This window comes from Podarcis melisellensis (assembly GCF_964234715.1).
Source record: "Podarcis melisellensis genome assembly, chromosome: 10".
Taxonomy (NCBI): domain Eukaryota; kingdom Metazoa; phylum Chordata; class Lepidosauria; order Squamata; family Lacertidae; genus Podarcis; species Podarcis melisellensis.
Window position 1 is genome coordinate 53,654,636 of NC_138542.1, and position 17,968 is coordinate 53,672,603.

General features: G+C 43.9%; 1 protein-coding gene across 5 annotated transcripts in view; it reads left to right on the plus strand.

The window, feature by feature from the left end:
- Positions 1-17,968, plus strand: part of KIAA1549 — a 104,213-nt gene that overhangs the window by 83,643 nt on the left and 2,602 nt on the right. For 2 of the 5 annotated variants that reach the window (XM_081928150.1, XM_081928152.1), the window contains 10 exons: positions 256-458; positions 1,553-1,677; positions 2,330-2,344; positions 3,928-4,133; positions 6,161-6,384; positions 7,951-8,095; positions 8,700-9,005; positions 10,367-10,419; positions 13,101-13,246; positions 14,636-14,790. In XM_081928150.1, coding sequence (XP_081784276.1) covers positions 256-458; positions 1,553-1,677; positions 2,330-2,344; positions 3,928-4,133; positions 6,161-6,384; positions 7,951-8,095; positions 8,700-9,005; positions 10,367-10,419; positions 13,101-13,246; positions 14,636-14,790 — 1,578 coding nt within the window. The remainder of the gene's footprint in view (positions 1-255; positions 459-1,552; positions 1,678-2,329; positions 2,345-3,927; positions 4,134-6,160; positions 6,385-7,950; positions 8,096-8,699; positions 9,006-10,366; positions 10,420-13,100; positions 13,247-14,635; positions 14,791-17,968) is intronic. The other 3 variants (XM_081928151.1, XM_081928153.1, XM_081928154.1) reach the window with 2 other exon arrangements.

Consider the following 17,968-nt stretch of genomic DNA (forward strand, 5'->3'; position numbering starts at 1 on the left):
ACCTCTTTCACAAGATATTGATTTTGGACAGCAGAAGTGGTTTCACTTTGTGTAACAAAAATCCAGATCACACCTATACTTTCAGGGTGTCTCTCCCTACCCCCCACCCCTGGTAGCTCATGTATTTCTGTTCTGTTTTCGTGGTATTATGTCATCCTGCAGGACTTACCAGCCAGATTTTAGTTTGCATGTTTTACCATGTTGGCTCATTATTATTTTTTGTCTTCCCTTTTTAATTTTTTTTTAACACTCTAGCTGCAAGCCCCCAGTGTGAAGGGCTTTGATTTTGCAAAGCAGCATTTAGGGCAGCACAACAAAGATGACATCCTGATCATACATGAGCCAACTCCTCTACCGGGACCAATTAAGGACACCACGCCCTCCGAAAACGGTGACCTGCCGAGCCCCAAAGCAAAAATCTCTTCAAAGCCATCCAAGAATGTCCGACACAGAGGGAGGTCAGTTCAGTTGATGAGAAACTGCTTGGCATGGATTAAAGTTAATTAGTTATGGGGGATTATTTTTTGCTTCATAAGGGCTTTCATTTCTCAGTTTGAATAGCCTTTGCTCAGGAAGTTGCCTTTTACATTAATCCACCAGGATTTGCGTCTCGTTCTTTTTTTAGGTTCTTCTGCTGCGCTTCTTAATTGTAGTGATTTTTCACTTAGAAGTATGAGATGAGCCAGGATAGGCAGTGGGCATGTGGGCACTAAACGTGATTGCACAGCTAAACTGTCTGATCTTTCTAGCCTTTACAACCTGGTGGCTAAACGGACAGAAGTCAATTCATAGCTAAAGTCCAAGGTGATTTTTTTTCAATCCCTGCCTTGTTCACCTCTTAAATGCTCATTTCAATTCCAAATTGGATTGCTCATGGAGACCATAAGACTAGCAAGCCACAAAAGCCCCCTTGGTGCCATTAAGAGAAAGTGCTTCCTGGCCCCACCCCTGACACCACCCCTTTGTGCTGGCTCAGCTCTTCCTCCCAAATGCCTATGCTCTCAGGGTGGGTATCTGCTAAGAGTCACATGCGCTCAGCACATGGAAGTCTTGAGAGCAGCACTAGCCAGTGCATGTTTAGCATGTGGAAGGGAGCTACAGGGAACCCTGTTCCTAGAGGTTGGCTGCCTCCGTATATGGACGGTATATTTTAGTTTATGGATGGATTGATACCATTTATAGGCTTGCATGCAACCAAAGTATAGAAGTGGCTTATATTATAAACAAGAACAATTTTTTTTAAAAAATCACCACCACAGTAAAAATGCAACAACATAAATTAATAAAACAGAACTATAGAGTCAGAAAACAGAAAGCAGGCTGCATAGCATTAAATCAGTTAAAAACACAATGCAGAGGAATAGAAAGCTTACAGAGGCTAAACAAGTCTTGTGTCTGGTCTTGTGTCTGAATGAGAAGCCACCTGAGAACACACTGTGTACTGCCTCGGGTTCTGTCATGGAAGAAAGGTAAAATCTATACATGCAAAATAATATACAGCCATTTTAATTTTTGTTTGTTTGTTTGTTTGTTCGGGATCTGATGCCTGCAGAGTTTCCCCATCAGATGCTGACTCCACAGCAAGTGAGCAGTCCAGTGGCCGAGAAACAGGAGAAGGGCCTGCAAGACCACAGATAGCTGCAAATGAAGTGAAGCCACACAGAGTCAACAAGTCTGGTATGTTGCCTCCTCACGCACCACACTCTTCTTCCTGTCTCCATTCACACAGGTGTGCCAGGAATAGGGAATCTGCTGAGTCATTTGTCTGGGCGCAGCTTGAAATGCATCTATTATTATTATTAATAATATTATTATTATTATTATTATTATTATTAATAATAATAATATATACCACACGACTAGAAGGCAAATTGACATCACAGAACAGATAAATACATTTAAATGATGCAGTTGAATAAAGCCACACTCAACAGACAGCTTACAGAGTTTTAGGCCATGATGTCTGTACAATTGTGTGGTATTCTATCCCAATGCTGTAGTCATTCAGATCTGTTTCAGTCCTTAAAAACAACATGCAGTGCATTTCTCCAGAATGCAGGTGGTGGTGGTGATAGGTGGTTTAAAGCAGTCACACCTCAAAAAAACCCCTGTGCATCTCACAGTGAAGCATGCATTCTTTCTGCATTGGTAGTGTGCATTCATAAAAACCCTGTGCCATTTGCTTTTTTAAACATTTGAATCAACTCCCTTTTGTTGAAATTTGGAAATTGACATACCTGTGTTCTTTTTGGGAGCATCTGGCTCTCTTTCTGTCACTACTTGCTGAATTATAATGACACTGTTTTTTATCTTTCTCTTGATGCTCCAGGAGTAAACCGAGTGGGTAAGTTTCCCCTAAAAATGTGCAATAAGCCTAAGATGAGAGAGTCTTAATTGTAAATGTGTGTGGAGAGGGCTTGGCTTTCAGTGCCTAATAGCTAGGGCTGGCTTTTGGATGTTTCCTCATGTTACAGCCAATGGGAACCATTAAAGGCATCCCATCTGCCAGTAAAGGATAAACTAATTATATGCACATAGGAAGTTGCTTCCGTTTTACCTATTCTTGGCTGAAAGCGACTCTCTTGTTGGCATCTGTCATATCACTTGCTACCTAGCTATTCAACTGGAGACGACAGGATCTGAATCTCGGCCTTCTGCATGCAGAACATGGGCTCCGTTGCTGAACTGTTCCTCTCCCTTCTATAGGATACATGTTAATGGGTGTAATCGTGCCCCACTGTTCATAAACAAGTCCTGTTTGAGAAGGGAAAAATAGAATGGGGTAGCCAGAAGTGACTGAACTGTTTTCCCTCCTGGTATTTCCAAATGCTTCTTTCACCCCCCTACAGAATTTCATGTGTGTGGTTACCTATTTCTAAAGAAGGCTTTGCTGTGCTCCTTAAAATGACAACAACAACTCTGGGGCATTGTTATATGCACATATTTAGCCCTTAAGCCACATCAAAGCAGGAAAGAACACAAGACTCATTCATGTAATACATTTAGCATTGTATTGTCCATCTCAGTTTAGCCTTTTCCAGCCTTTTTGAATCTCATCATCGTCTCAATTTGTCGAAGATTAAATGGGCTGTTCATTGAGAACTATCATGTGGCTTCTATAAGGAAAACCTTTTAAGCCCTGGAAAGTGCAGTGAAACTATTTTTGGCATAAGGAGCGATTCTGACTGTAGTGGATAAACCTTCTAGGAATTAATTAACTTGTACTGTGTGCAGCGTTTGAACTGCCCTCTATTTGTCTTTCTCCGTGTATTTATTGTAGGCCCTTTTCCATCCACAAAATAGAAGTTTCCTGCTCTCAGCTCTCCTCTACCCCACACCACACTTAAACCTGTAGCTGCAAGGGTGATACCAACACAGAGAAACAGACAGACAGACAGATTGAGACAGAGACACTGAGAGATGTTGAAAGCACTGCAGAACTAGCTTCAAAATATTCAAGTAACAGTGTGAGTCGCCCAGAGGAAAACAAAGCCATTTATTTTTTATTTTTAAGGCCCTTTCTAGACTGCTGTTGAGCCCTAAACAAGGGCCCCCAAATTGGTGTACAGTACAGGAAAACAAGAGAATCGTTGAACAATTCAAAACATTACAAGCAACTTCTAAGCAAAGAATGAGCACAGAGAACAGAACAATGATCTAAAGGCCTTGCCTGTCTTCTTACAATCTCTCTCTCTCTCTCTCTCTCTCTCTCTCTCTCTCTCTCTCTCTCTCTCTCTCTCTCGTGTGTGTGTGACAACCCTGTACACTCATGTTATTAGTGTTGTGGTAATTTGCTTTTGTTCAAAAGGTGTAATTCAGATGGTGAGCCCATCTCTTGATGCCGATTTTTTTTTTCTTCAAAACCTTCCATTCTTTGGGGCTTGAAACAATATTTACTACCTTTCATTCATACTTTTAAAAATTCAGGCCCTCCGCAGTTCAGCAATGGAACAGAGCAACACTCTTCAGCCTCCATCTTTGAGCATGTGGACAGAATGTCACGTTCCTCAGAGGTCAGCCGAAGGGTTCCTAGCAAGATCCAGTTGATTGCCATGCAGCCAATTGCAGCACCTCCAATTCAGAACCAGCCACTTGCTGACCGAGTAGCAGAGACCAACAAGATTAACAAGGAGGTAATCAATCCCTTCGGTAAACTGCCTTACAGCCTGTGAAAGCGCCTTGCGCTAAGAGCATAGATACACCATGGACATATAGAAAATACTGTTTTTACACCATGCAAGTAAAGCACTTTTATGCATCTTCTCACAGTCATAGCTTCCCCCAAAGAACCAGGGAGCAATAGTTTCTTAAGGCTGGTGAGACCTCCCACAGGGTTACATTTCCCAGCAGCCTTAATGTATTACAGTCCCCAGGCTTCTTTTGAGGAAGTCATGACTGTTAAAGCGGCACAAGAGCATTTTAAATGTATGGTGTGGGTGTGACATAATAAAAGTCATTTAATAAAGATCCCTAGTTCCCACTTAGAACTACAGTTCCCAAGATTCCCTGAGGAAAGGGAATGACTGAATAGGTTCACTGAACCACAGTTCCCAGAATTGTTTGCTGCAAGCCATGATATACCTTCTGGGTGTCACTTGGAGTGTCTAGAGCTCAGCTGGGGAATCTCAGGGCTCACAGGCCCTCCTCTTTCAAACCTGGGCACCTGTGTTTTAGTAATCCTACTCTTGAATGTGACCACAGCCTTACCTTGCTGAACTAAGCCATGCAAGTGTGTGGGTTCTTAGGGAAACAGGAGTGTGAACAGCAGAGGGAAGTAAGCTTCTTCCATTCTAAGAGCAGTTTCTTCCATGCAACAATTCCTCAGCGTAAATCCCAGTTCTGCAGGGGATGGTTGAAAGGGAAGGGCAGGGAAAGCAGATATTTATTATTGTGTGTGCCCATGTTCAGCCAGGAGAGAGGGAACGTTTGCCAGTCCCTACTAACAGCAGACAGAGAGACAAATGCGAAGTGCTATAAACCCTCAGCAAGCCTTTGTCCAGACACTGATGAAAGGAGGAGATTAAAAATGGGGGAAGAGGGGAAATGGATGAACCTGGCCTCTCTGTATGCTTTGATTTTGCCTCCTTCCATTCAGCTTCCACTGGGATAGATAATTCTGAATCTCTGCAGTAAAGATCATCTGACAAGTCAGTCAGTCCCAAAACAGACACAGAAGAATTAATTGCACCCTGAGAAGCCAGGTCTAGTGCAGAGTAGAGGTTTTTTCCTCCGAGTTGGATAGTTCTTACTGTTACGCACAAAAAAAGGAAGTATTCTGAGTTGTGTCTCTTAATTCCCACCCACACCCCATTTCTGCTGTCAGAGGCAGTATATTTTATTTAAACACTTAGGCTTTAGTACAGTTAAAATATATACAGTACATATTTTAAAAATCACATACACATTGCTACATTAAAAACGTCACAACACCAGCCCTTTCCTTAAAAGTAAACCACCCTAACAGAGAAGAAAGTTCCAAAGGGCTGATTGCAGCAAGCAACTGATTCTGCAGGTTCACCCCATCTATATTTAAAAACAGGAAGAATAAGATTACAAGATAATAAAACAATAATAGAAATCATTAAAAAGAATGAATGGCTTTAAATACAGTGGAATACAAGGTTCATATTTCTACCAAACATACCAAATATTTGTGAATGTTGCAAAATAAACTCCTCTATTTAGTGGGAATGTGCCAACCATGAGATTGTTTGGTCTTATATCAGCCCCTAAGCAGAAGCAAAGTCTCTAATTTTAATCCATAAGCATGCATTCACACATGCATGCATGCACACCCACACATTTTTCACTCTGTAAGCTTCACAGGTAACTGTAGTCTAGATCTCTTCTAATTTCCTTGCTGCTGGGCTTTTATGGCAACCTGCAGGAAGTATAATTTGCAGCTTGTCAAACATTTTTATTAGCATTGTGTGTTCCTCCCCTCTGTCTCTTAATTACCCATGCTGTGTTAATCATTATGCGGTATGTAAAAATTCTTCTACCTGGAATGAGTGTGAATGAATTGCAAGCTGGAGAATGAGGTGTAAGCTGGAGGTCCATTCAGCATTTTGCTTCCAAACTCTACACAGTCAATTTCCATCAAAGCAGAGAGAAGTTGTGCGTTCCAAAACGTTTATGCTCCTCTCTTTCTTTTTTTAAGATACAGACAGCTCTGAGGCATAAATCTGAAATTGAGCATCATCGCAACAAGATCAGACTTCGAGCCAAGCGCAAAGGACACTATGAGTTTCCGATCGTGGATGATATGGTTATCATCGACACCAAAGAGCAGCAGAGAATGTACCGCAAGGCGCAGATGCAGATAGACAAGATCTTGGACCCTGGAGGCAATATGCCTACTGTCTTCATAGAACACAGAAAGAGGTAACAGCAACACAGAGACAGCCGGGGATGGAATTCTTTCTCTGTTAAATGTGAATGTGTGCAAATGCTTGTCATAAAAGATAGCAAGGTAAGCAATGCTGCTTTACAAAAGGATGTGGAGATTGGACAGAACAGGAAGTCAACCACAAAATGCACATTTAACAAAAAATACGGTACTTTTTTATTGTAAACGTTTAAAGGAAGTCAAATATAAAATGCTCATTTAAAACAGCATAATTAGCAAGAGGATAAAAGTATTATCATAAGCATAGAACATACTACTGTGGCTTCCAGCCCTGTTCATGGTGGGCAGCTGTTGTGGAAGTTCAGGCTTGAGGACCTGGGTCTGCACTAAGAGACAGCCAAGGTGGTCTCTGGCCTCTTCAGCAGCCTCAGCTTTTGTAGCTGGAGTCAGTCAGGGCCCTGCTCTCCCAGGCCAGGTGGGAAAAGACCTACAAGGCTGGGAGCGGGTCTTCCAGGACTCATAGCCAGGATGGTCTCACAGCAAGACGTGATTGCAAAGGAACAATGGGACGCAACCCCTAAGCGCCTGAATGTTCCTTTGCAACTGTGGCCTTACCTGTCCCTCACCTAATGTCATGTAAGTAGCAGGTAAGTGACAGGCGGGTGTGGCTGGCTGAAAATGACCTGTGGGCTAGTGGTTCCCCACCAATGTACTACATGAGCAAACCTTCATAATGTAAGGTTTGCACACTCCACATTCCCCTCGCTTCCTGAATCGGCAGGAGAAGGACATCTGAGTTTAGTTACAGAATTTCAGCTTGTTGAAATTCCTAATTTCAACTTAGGAATTCTGTTTAAAACGTACTGGTTAACGCCCCTTTGGCATGCTACAAACAAACAGGAGCTTAAAGACTAAGTAGGAGAATTTTTGTAAACTAAGAAATATTTAATAAAAAATATTTATTAAAAAGAAAACATACTTGTTAATGTAATATCCCAACTGCAAAAGCCAATGTTTTAAGTTGACTTAACATTCAGCTAACCAGTTTGGTTTAATGCGGGATCCCTGGTGGGGACACACAAGCCCAAGGCTTTGATTGGTCCATGTAGTACTAAATCATGTTTTTCTGTTATGTGCAAATGATGCCTTTGTGTCCAGATTACTGATTAGCTGACTAAGATAAACTTACACCATTAATTCAGCTTTATAGTTTGACCGGTGACAGCTCCGTGTGATGTGGCTCTTTTATCTCTTTGCTTGCTATTTGTCAGTGATATTTATCTATTTATTTAGATTTGGCCAAAACTCTCAGAGCCAATTGCACCAATAAAAGCAATACAACACAACAAATAAAAGCAATAAACAGCAACAGTGGATTAAAAGTCCCCGCATAGAGCTTCCAGAGACAAATGGAAACTGAAAAGGCTATAAAGACTCAGCAAATCAAAAAGCTTTTATTTGGTTCAGATTCTACAAAGACTCTTAAAATTTATGAAAGATGCTACCTTGAAAAAAGGCTCAGAACTGCCCTGCCCCCAACTGGGATGCTCCTAGGAAGCCCTAAGATGTTTTGCTTTTTCCTTCTTTTTATTTTTACCTAGTTCTCGAGCCAAACGTTCTCCGAAGCAGCGTCGGAGGCATCAGATTAATGGAAGTCCCATAGATGCTGACAAAGACCGGCTAATTACAACTGACAGCGATGGGACTTACAAGAGACCTCCAGGAGTCAACAACTCTGCATATATTGTATGTTTAAAACCTTTTGGAAGGCAACCTTTTCTTTCTGCTTGTATGATAAGTTGCGGGTTGTGGGAAAGGCTTTCAGGAAGCACTAGCCTTGCTGGCTTGAGTCTGAATAATGCAAGAACCCACTGTGAATTACGGCCTTGTGAAACCATGAGCTTTCACAACAAACTTTCTCAAATCCATTATCTAGTATACCTGCCCAGAGTGGCTGGGGCAACCCAGCCAGATGGGCGGAGTATAAATAATAAAAGTAGTAGTAGTAGTAGAAGTAGTAGTAGGGCAGGTGTAACTGGCTACTCAAGAAGTCTTCATTCATTGTGGACCAATTCACTCTGCAAACTCAAAGTTGAGTGAGAGGTTTGCAGTTTCTTGTTGGCATCAGTGGTTCCTGGAATAAGCACAACTCACCACCAAAGGGATGCTCTATTAATGATTTGCATGCATATCTCGTGATGTCTGCAGGTAGATGTGCAAAATGCCACACACAGACGGCATCATTGCAACACGTAAAACCGTTCTTGAAACACTGGGAACTTTGACAGTATAACAGCTGTTCAGGCCGTGCTTTCCTCCTTATGCTGCCATCTTCCTGTTACCTTTGCAGTCTGATCCTGACCTTCCTGCCGAACCCCAGACGCCTTCTTCAACTGATTTGGGGAAGTACTCAGGCCTCCCCCCGCACCCTGCCCAATACATCCCTCCTCAGCCATCCATTGAAGAGGCCCGGCAGACAATGCATTCTCTCCTGGATGATGCCTTCGCCCTGGTGGCCCCGAGTAGCCAAGCATCCAATTCTGCTGCCATCACGCACTCCGGAGGGTCAGCGGGGCAGCCCACAAACACTCCTGTTCGAGCAGCGAGGGACACTCCCAGCAGCCAGTGGGGGTCACCGTACGGTCAAACACACACAGTAAGCAGCCCAGTTGGTGGTCATTTCAAGACTCCACTGTGCAGGTTTAGAGCTTATCCTTACTTTGGCCATTGTGCTTTCATGGTTTTTATCTCTTCAGATATCTAGCCCATTCCCTCCCCAAGATTCGGGGTGGTTTAGGTATAATTCTACTGTGTATGCATGGATTTCCAGCACTCTTGAATCTTGGTATATATATATATATATTTTACTCCAGGCATGCATTCTGTATAAGGGTGCTACAAGCAGGGGGAACCCGCTGTTTGTAGACCTTACCACAGCTAACTTTGAGCTTTTTTTTACAAGTGGCATATAAATTTTTATGAAATAAAACTAATTCTGTTGTTAGTGGTGACAAAGGTGAGGCGGGCAAGCAAGTGTAGCCACGCTCAGTTAGCAGAAAAGTTGCAAACAGGGCTGATGCAGTGAGGTGCAGTGCAGGCACAGCCGTGGGAGAGTCAGATTGGCTCCGCCATCGCACCTGCACCATGCTGACTTCCCTGCTGCCTCACCCACCTCCGTCTCAGTGAACAGCTGTGATCCTAACATTGGGAAGCCATGTAAACAGCACCCCCGCCTTGCCCCGCTTTGCTGAATGCTGCCGATTTGCTGTATGGCTGAACCTACAGCCCTGTAAATAATGTAACGGCTTATAAATCCAGAAAATTCAGATATATTACTATGAGTGAATGTTGTGCAAATAGAATTCAGAACACATCTTTCTAAAAACAAGATTACTTGTTTATGGGCTGATTAATCCCCTCCAGTACTGCTGAGAGAGGGTGTTTAGAAATTCTCCCTGTCCGTTTTACTTAATTGTGAGTTCCCATGCCATTCAAACAGGGGTTTTAGCTAGTAGTAACTGGTTGGTTTCAACAAGCCAGCTTCATTACCTAAGGTTTGAAGTTGCCATGATTTAAAACTAACCCTAGTTAATGTTAAACTGCATTCCCCTGTTTGGATAACAGAAGAAGTAGGGGTTAAAGCAGGCATAGGCAAACTCCGGCCCTCCAGATGTTTGGGACTACAATTCCCATCATCCCTGACCACTGGTCCTGTTAGCTAGGAATGATGGGAATTGTAGTCCCAAACACTTGGAGGGCCAGAGTTTGCCTATGCCTGGGTTAAAGGAAAGCAAATGCTTCTGACCAATCTCTTGGCAGATCCTGGGAGGAGGTTAGGCACACTGACATCACTGAGCCACGTTTTAGTGTTATGTCTGAATTCAGCCATTGTGATGTATCAGTAAGTGGTTTTTAATCTCCATTTGTTCAGAAATGTTCAGAAACTAGAGCCATGGATCGTTTTAATTTTAAATTCCTCTTTAAAATGTTTTTTTCTGATGCATGGTCTTTTTCCAGAGATACATGGAATTTGGGATGACTCCTCCAACAGCTCCAGGCCTGCTACAGAGGTAGTTCCCTGACAGTTTGTTTGATTCATGTGTTTCTTCTAGTTGATGTTTTTATTCCAAGTAGACCAGAAATCGTCAGCAACTGTGGGAGATGGTTACTATAGATGCTTCTTTCTTCCTGATCTTGTGCCAGATTTTGAGGTACTAACTAGACATTATGATGGGGGACACAGGTGCTGCATGGTTCAGTCCCTTTTCCGGCTGATGTCTGGTTTTACACAGCATCTTGTGTGATGTCGTTGGGCTGTGCCCTTCCCAATGGTGGCCAGTGATCTGTGGCAGAAATAAGGGAGCGCCCCGTGTGGCAACTTAGGTTTGTGCATTGTGTAATGACTAATTCAGGGGTCCCCAAACTAAGGCCCGCGGGCCAGATAAGGCCTGAGGGACTCGTTTATCCGGCCCGCAGTGACCCCCGCTGTCGCCACCTGCTCTTACCGGTGCCACGCTGTGCTGTGCAGCTGCCCACTTCTGGGTTAGAGGAGCACCAGAAATAGCTCGTGCGCATGCGCAAATGTTATTTGCGCATGCGCAAGCATTATTTGCGGTGCACATCCAGGTCGGGGGAGGCCTGTGCACATGCGCACAAGCTATTTCCAACCCGGAGGTGCGCCAGAAATAGCGTGTGCACACGCATATGGGCACGCGCTCCCCCGCCCTCTGGCCTTCCGCGCGATCAGCGCTTGAGACACCAGCCCAAGGCGCAATACATTTGGTGACCCCTGGACTAATTGCATCCTGACCATCATGTGAGATACTGCATTGTTTGCTTTTGTGTTTGTGTCAAACATTCACAAGCTGCTTTCTTTTTCACACATGACACTGAGACAGCATGCAGGAGTAAAATCAAATTTTCTGCTGTTCTCATAACAAGGCAACATAGCATCCTTTTGTCCTAAACTGCACCAGCCACAATTGCGATAAAACACTTAATTGCCCTCAGATTTTCTTCTTTCAGAGTAGGCAGCTATTTCTGGATTAGGCAATTTGGATGGTGAGTTATTCTTCATTACTGAAAAGAGAAAGTGAGCAAGGCCTTTCAGTCATTATCTAATGAATGCTGTCTGGTTATCTGAAGCCCATTCATTTTTGGTGTGGAAGCCCCATTGAATTTGATGGAGTTGGTGAACTTTAGGGTTGGAGGAAGAAAAGTTGCCGTGATACCAAACTGTTAATCAATGTCACAGTCAAGTGGTTCAAATAACCAGTTCTTGGAACAGTGACTGGAAAAACAAATTGGTCTTTTTCTCTGCAGTAATGTAATTAAGATTATCAGTGGGCTGGAACCAAGCTGGGTTCTGCATGTATTGCTCATGTAACTCCTTTCCAGTACGGTAAGACAGAGAAGCTCCAACACCTAGACAGCACTTAACTGAAATGCAATGCAAAATTGGGAGCGGGGTACCAGGGTGGGGGGAGTGATTGTGCAAGCAGAATTTAAAGTTCTGAAATTTGAAAAATGGTAAATACATGCTTATTGCATAGCTCTTAATTGTTGTGTTTCTCCTAGAACTTGGCTCAGTCAATTTTCAAAGAGGCAAATTCAAAACAAGCAATGATGTTAGGAGGGAAGGAATCACCAACATCATTAATGAAAAATGGAATAAAAAATCAGTGGAATGAATGAATGGAATTTTCTTTGTCAGAAGCACAACAGACGAATAAGAGCTAAAATACCCAATTTGCGGGGGGAAATTGATCACATTTGCCCAAATACCAAATGCTGTCATTTTCAGATCTTAAAATTTGATTTTGACGGACTCTAAAAAGTTGAATTAGCCAGTTGAATTAGCAATAGCTGTAAATCTTATTTAATAGTTTATGCATTTAATACAGCAGCGGTGTCCATAACTGGGAATGTTAAAAACACTTGAATTAGGGACTATGTTTTGCAAGCATGTTTAAATCTGGAGTTTGATTTGAAAATTGAGAAACTACTCCATCTTGCAGTGAATGGAAAGCCCTATCTCCCACATAATCTCCATTGTTTTATTCAATAATACATTGGGTTGCAGGTTTCCTCAGCAGCTAGGCAAAATGTACAAATACGTACCATAGCACATATTTAAAGTTTGTGAATAATTATTAGAGACCACTCCCAGCCTGTGCAGGCTTTGGCCACAACTGTGGCAGCTCTAAAACACACTTCTTTCCTTCCTCTGTCCTTAAAAGGCTACGGGATGTTTTCAGTCGAGAAGGGACACTACAATGGAGGCTTGCTCTATATATCATTGTTTTATTTTTTAAAATTTATATTCTACCATTCCCCCAGAAGGAGCTTAGACACAGCAATCATAAAACATTTAAAAACCAACAGCCAAAAGCAGTTCTATATTTTTTATTAAAAAATTATGAAAAACAGTGATCTCAGGGTTGCCAGGAACAGTATCTGTCAGCTTCGTGTGTTGTTTCCAATCTTTTCTAAGCATAAAGGACTTCTGGCTAGATCTTTCAGGCTAAAGCAGAGGATGTAATGCATGTGAAGCAGCCATAGCGCTGTGTTTACATGGGGCAGAGCTATAGAAGCTGCACACACACACAGTGTTCTACAGAGTCCTTAGTGGACAGAGAGCTGCACACAGTAAAGCAAGCAGTGGTACATTGCATGGTTGGAATATGGGATGCTGCTGTCTCCGGAGGTCAGTCATTCTGGCATTGTTCTTTTGTTCTTGATCTACCAACAGGCAAAACCTGGGCCCAGGTTTCCTTCCCCCGGTCGAATTAATGCACCCAGACCAGCAGCCTTCTGATGTTCAGTATTCCACAAGGGGGATCTACCCGGAGGAAATGCCATCCGTGGCCCGGCCGCGACCAGTTGGAAGCACTGCAGGTACTTGAATGTTCCTTAAGCTATGGCGCACTTGCAGTGACTCTCTCATAAGCAGCTGGCCCCATTCCACAACTCAAGCATTTATTGTGAGCAGATGTGGCTGCATCTAGAATGCAAACAAGGAGCTTGCTAGAATAATAGAACCAAGAGAATTGTAGTGTTAGAAGTGACCCAAGAGTCATCTAGTCCAATGAAGTCCCTTTCAAGTCTGAGCATGTGCATCCTGCGTGCATGGACCTAGGGAGGAACAGGATGGATGAAGCTACTTATAGAAGGTGCTCATTGGTCTCCTAATAAAAGGAATGGTAGGGTACCTAACATAATGCATTCTTATCTGAGCACAGTTACAGTGCACATATATATGTGCGTTCTACTTCCACTGCCAGAGACATTATGCCTCTGAATACTAGCTGCTGGGAATCACAGGTGGGCAGACTGCTCTTGGGCTCATGTCCATCTTGCAGGCTTCCCACAGGTGTCTGGTTGGCCACTGTGAGAACAGGATGCTCAGCTAGATGGGCTAATGCCCTGATCCAACAGGCTTATCTTATGTTCTAAATACTAAAGTTACACATCTGGGTAGCTTTCAGTGGGCACCTAAAATGATATAGTGAGGGCACCTGCCTAAATTCAATAGGCAGGGACTTCCAAAGCACCCATTGCTGCCACACTCAAAGATCGGCTCCTTGCAAATGTGCAATGAACGTTATGTGGAACTTGTAAACACAACAGTTTCTATGTGTTCTAAAGGGAGGTTGTTTCGTTTAAAGAGGAAATGTACACATTTCATAACTGATTCCAGTATTTGAAGCAGGGTTGAGGACATCTCCAGGATACTGGTCTCAACTTCACAACTAGCCAGGAGTTATAGGCAAACTGGTGTTACGTCTGTAGAGCTAAGTGTCTTGCAGTAAGCAAATATTTCTGCTCTTCCACTAAGGGCAAATCACTAGCATGCAAACCTTAAAACACACACACATTCTTTTCAATTACATATTAATAATACTTGCAGTATTTATAGGGTCAGTGGGCCAGAAGTATTACCTGGTCTGTTCCTTACCTGTCTACCTCCACCATGCCTAACAGAACCCTAATGTTTTACCACACAGAAACACCTTCCCATTTGCAAAAGAAAAAGGGAAAAAAAGGACATGCATGCAAATGGGTCCTTTTGTTGCCCTTCCTTTGGGAGCTTTTTTTAAAAGAACGAAAAAAAGCTTTAGTTTGATTAAATGAAGTCAGACTTTCCTTTTCCTCACACGCCACTCCCCGCCCCCCCATATACTTGTTTTGATCCCCTGCTGCTGCTGCCAGTTATCATTTGCCCTTCACCCTTCTGTTGCTGCATGGAAAGACAAAACAGAAAACAAACAAATATTTGCTTTTAAGGTTCTCAGATACAGCACCTCACTCAGGTGGGAATTGCTAGCAGGATCGGAGGTCAACAAGTGGAGATCCCCTCAGGCAGAGCAGGGCATGGCCAGCTGGGGGAACCCGGGTGGCCCCCGTATCGTGGAGAGGATGAATATGCTAGGAGAGAAGCAGTGAGTACTGTGCTTCATGTTTGAATAGTTTCCGAAGCAGTGTTCTGTTCAGCTGTTTCTTCCCCCCCTTTTTCCATCCTGTGCTGCTTGGGGAACGTGCTCTCAAGACATCTCTACCTGCTCCTCTGACCTCAGCCCGCTGCTTTTGTCACTTTCGCATTCCAGCCCCCAAACTCTGCTTCTCTCTCTTCTTCATTATCACCCGTGGCTTATCTCCTCTGCGCCCAGAGGATGGAGAGCCTGTGGCCCTCCAGATGTTGCCCGGACTCCAGCTCCCATCAGCCCCAGTCAGCATGGCCAGTGGTGAGGGATGATGGGAGTTGCAGTCCAACACCAGGGATGTTTAACAAACCAGTTGCGTTCGAGCAAGATTTGAATGCTGGGATTCGCAGGTGGGAAGAGAGTGCTGTGGAACCCGTGTCCAGCTTGCAGGCCTCCCGTAGGCATTGGCTTGGCCACTGTGAGAAAGGCCTGAGCCAGCAGGCTCTTCTTACGTTCTTACGTACCATCTGGATGGCCGCAGGTCCCCCACCCCTGATCCATGCTCTCGGTGGGCTCTGCTCCCCTGAAATCGTCTCATGAGACCACTGTAGGTAGAGAGCACTAACAACAACAACAGCAACAAAGACACAGATCGTCTCGCTGATGTTAATGGAGCCTTGTCAGTTCCTAACATCGGCTACAGAGTTGAAGTTGCCTTGAGCACAGCAAAACAAAATGTCATGTGTTTGCACAGGGATGTTTTAGTTTTAGAAACCAGTTGGGCAAGACACTACTTCTAGAACATGGGGTGGCCTTCAGTTTTTCTCAAGAGCAGACCCATTGAAATTAAGAAACCTAAAAAAAGTGGGTCACATGGGGTGGTTTGTTTTTTGTTTAAAGTTTTTAAGTATGATCAAAGCCCACTTGAACCTACTTGAGTAATAGTGGGATCAATCTGCACAACACGGTCAATGCTGTCTTTGTCATGCTACCTTCACCTTTTGGAGAAGACCCCAAAACATTGCTTGTTCCTTTTTGTAATCAGCCGTAGCTCACTGGTGAGTTCTCCCAACTCTCTCTTGTCTTGTCTCTTCAGCTCCTTCCTTCGTTGAAGGAAGACCCAGTACCGCCTGAAGTGCATTATTGCAAGCAATAATGGTGTCCCCATTCCACCCACCCTATCTGAGCCCCAAAATGGAGAAATAACTTTTAAAGAGACTCAGAAAAAGAATAAATCACAATGCATTCCTGGCTTCCCAAAGGAAAAGTTGGAACTCTCAACACTGCTGCTGATCAGACATGACGTTAGCTAAGGATGGGCAATTGGTCCCTATTATTGGGTCATGGAGGCAAACTTCTAGTAAGTGGTGTACCACAATAACCATAGTGAAACTGAGGCCTTTGTGGAAGGGCCATAGCTCAGTGGCAGAGCACCTGCTTTGCATGCAGAAGGTCCCAGGTTCAATCCCTGGTTTTGCCAGGGCAACTGCTGTCAGTCAGCATAGGCAGTATTGAGCTAGATAGACCAGATGATCTGACTTGGTATAGGACAGGTTCCTCTGCTCTGTGGCCCTACAATCTTGCCATTTCGTGCAACATTACACGGTTGTCTCAATGCAACGAAGGGGGGAGGGAAGAGATTTGGAACACCCCAGACAAATTTGGCCATCTGTCCCACCGTCTCTCCCTTTAGTATGTTTTGTATTAACCCTGCAGGTGACACGACTCCTATTTTGGGAGAAGACGCTTGTGAGAGACCCGTTATTTCAGCAGACACGATGGTGGCTTTAGGTGCACCGGGGCCATTCTACAAGGAAACGTGCAGCAGGCCTTGGGGAACCCGCATTCTCCTGTGCCCTATATAGTTTCCTTATCACCATGTAAAACCATAGCTGCCCAGCTGGTGCCGAAAGGTGGGCAAGTGCTCTGGGCGGATGAGGGCAGGAGATAGGCGATGGGCAGGCCCAAGACTGGTGCGGTGCAAGAAGATAACCTGGTGGCTTCCCTCCAGTTCAGGGAAATCAATTTATCTGAAAGCTTTAGATCAGGTGGTGGCACTGGATTGGCCTTGTGACATCAACTGACTTTGTGGCCCAGGAGGATTCTGGTTTCCTGTGTGACATCTGTGAAACTTCGCTTGTCAGCGCTATAGGCAGCCTGGTTTGAGCCCCACAGCCTCTGATACCAAGGTCCAAACATCCATATATTTGTACTGTCCTCAGAAGCACATAATTGAATATCTCTCTCTCTCTCTTTCTCTACCACCTGCTGGTTCTAACTGGGTTAAACTCCTCTGTACTTGTTTGCCACGGCAATTAGTTGAATTTCTGCTGCTTTTGCATGCCCTGCCATATTGTTGGCTCAGTGTTGCTTTGCAGCCCTTTGTTGGTTCTTTCTTCCTTCGGCCTATTTTTCCTGTACTGCCCAAGTTTTTGCAACTTCTTACAGTTTGGGTTTGTGTGTGCTCTCCTTTCAAGAGCACAGGGGAGTATTCTGACCTGAAGCGGACGCGGTTGGTGTGCAAACATTGTTTAATTTTGATGATCAGTGCATGCATCGCCCATTCAAATGCATTTCGGTAAGGCTACTTATTACAACCCAACGACCGTCCTTTTGTTATGACTTCCCTTCATCTTACTCACCTTCATGCTTTTCAGAGCAAATTAATTCCCCTCTTCCCCAGTTCGAGTCCGTGGCTCTTTTTAGACAAGCCAGATGGCATGTTATAAATTGATGCTGTCAGCCCTGCTGCAAAAATACATAACAGGCATGCACCTTGACGTAGTCGCCTTTTTGTGGTTTCAAAGCAGATGTGAAAACAGTCTAGGTATTAAATTCCTGATACAAATAGATGGTGCTTTCAGACCATTCTGATCATTAATCTCCAGGTCACTGAAAACAAGCCCCGCGCCAAACCCCCAATGCCTTTTGGCACACCTTGGAGGTTAGCGTTATTATGGGATAAGCAATTGTGGACTGGAATCCACTTCATCAGATTTATGAATTTTTAATCCTAATTCGGGGTGTGTGTATAAAATCACACAAACACACAGTTGTAGCGGAGTGGGGGGAGTGAGCAATGAGGTCAGAGAGAAGCAAAGCACAAAAAATGTAGACCGTATGTAAAATAAGCCTACATACATGTAACGTAAGTACGACGATCACTTCTTAATGCCTCCCCTCTGCATCCACGCAC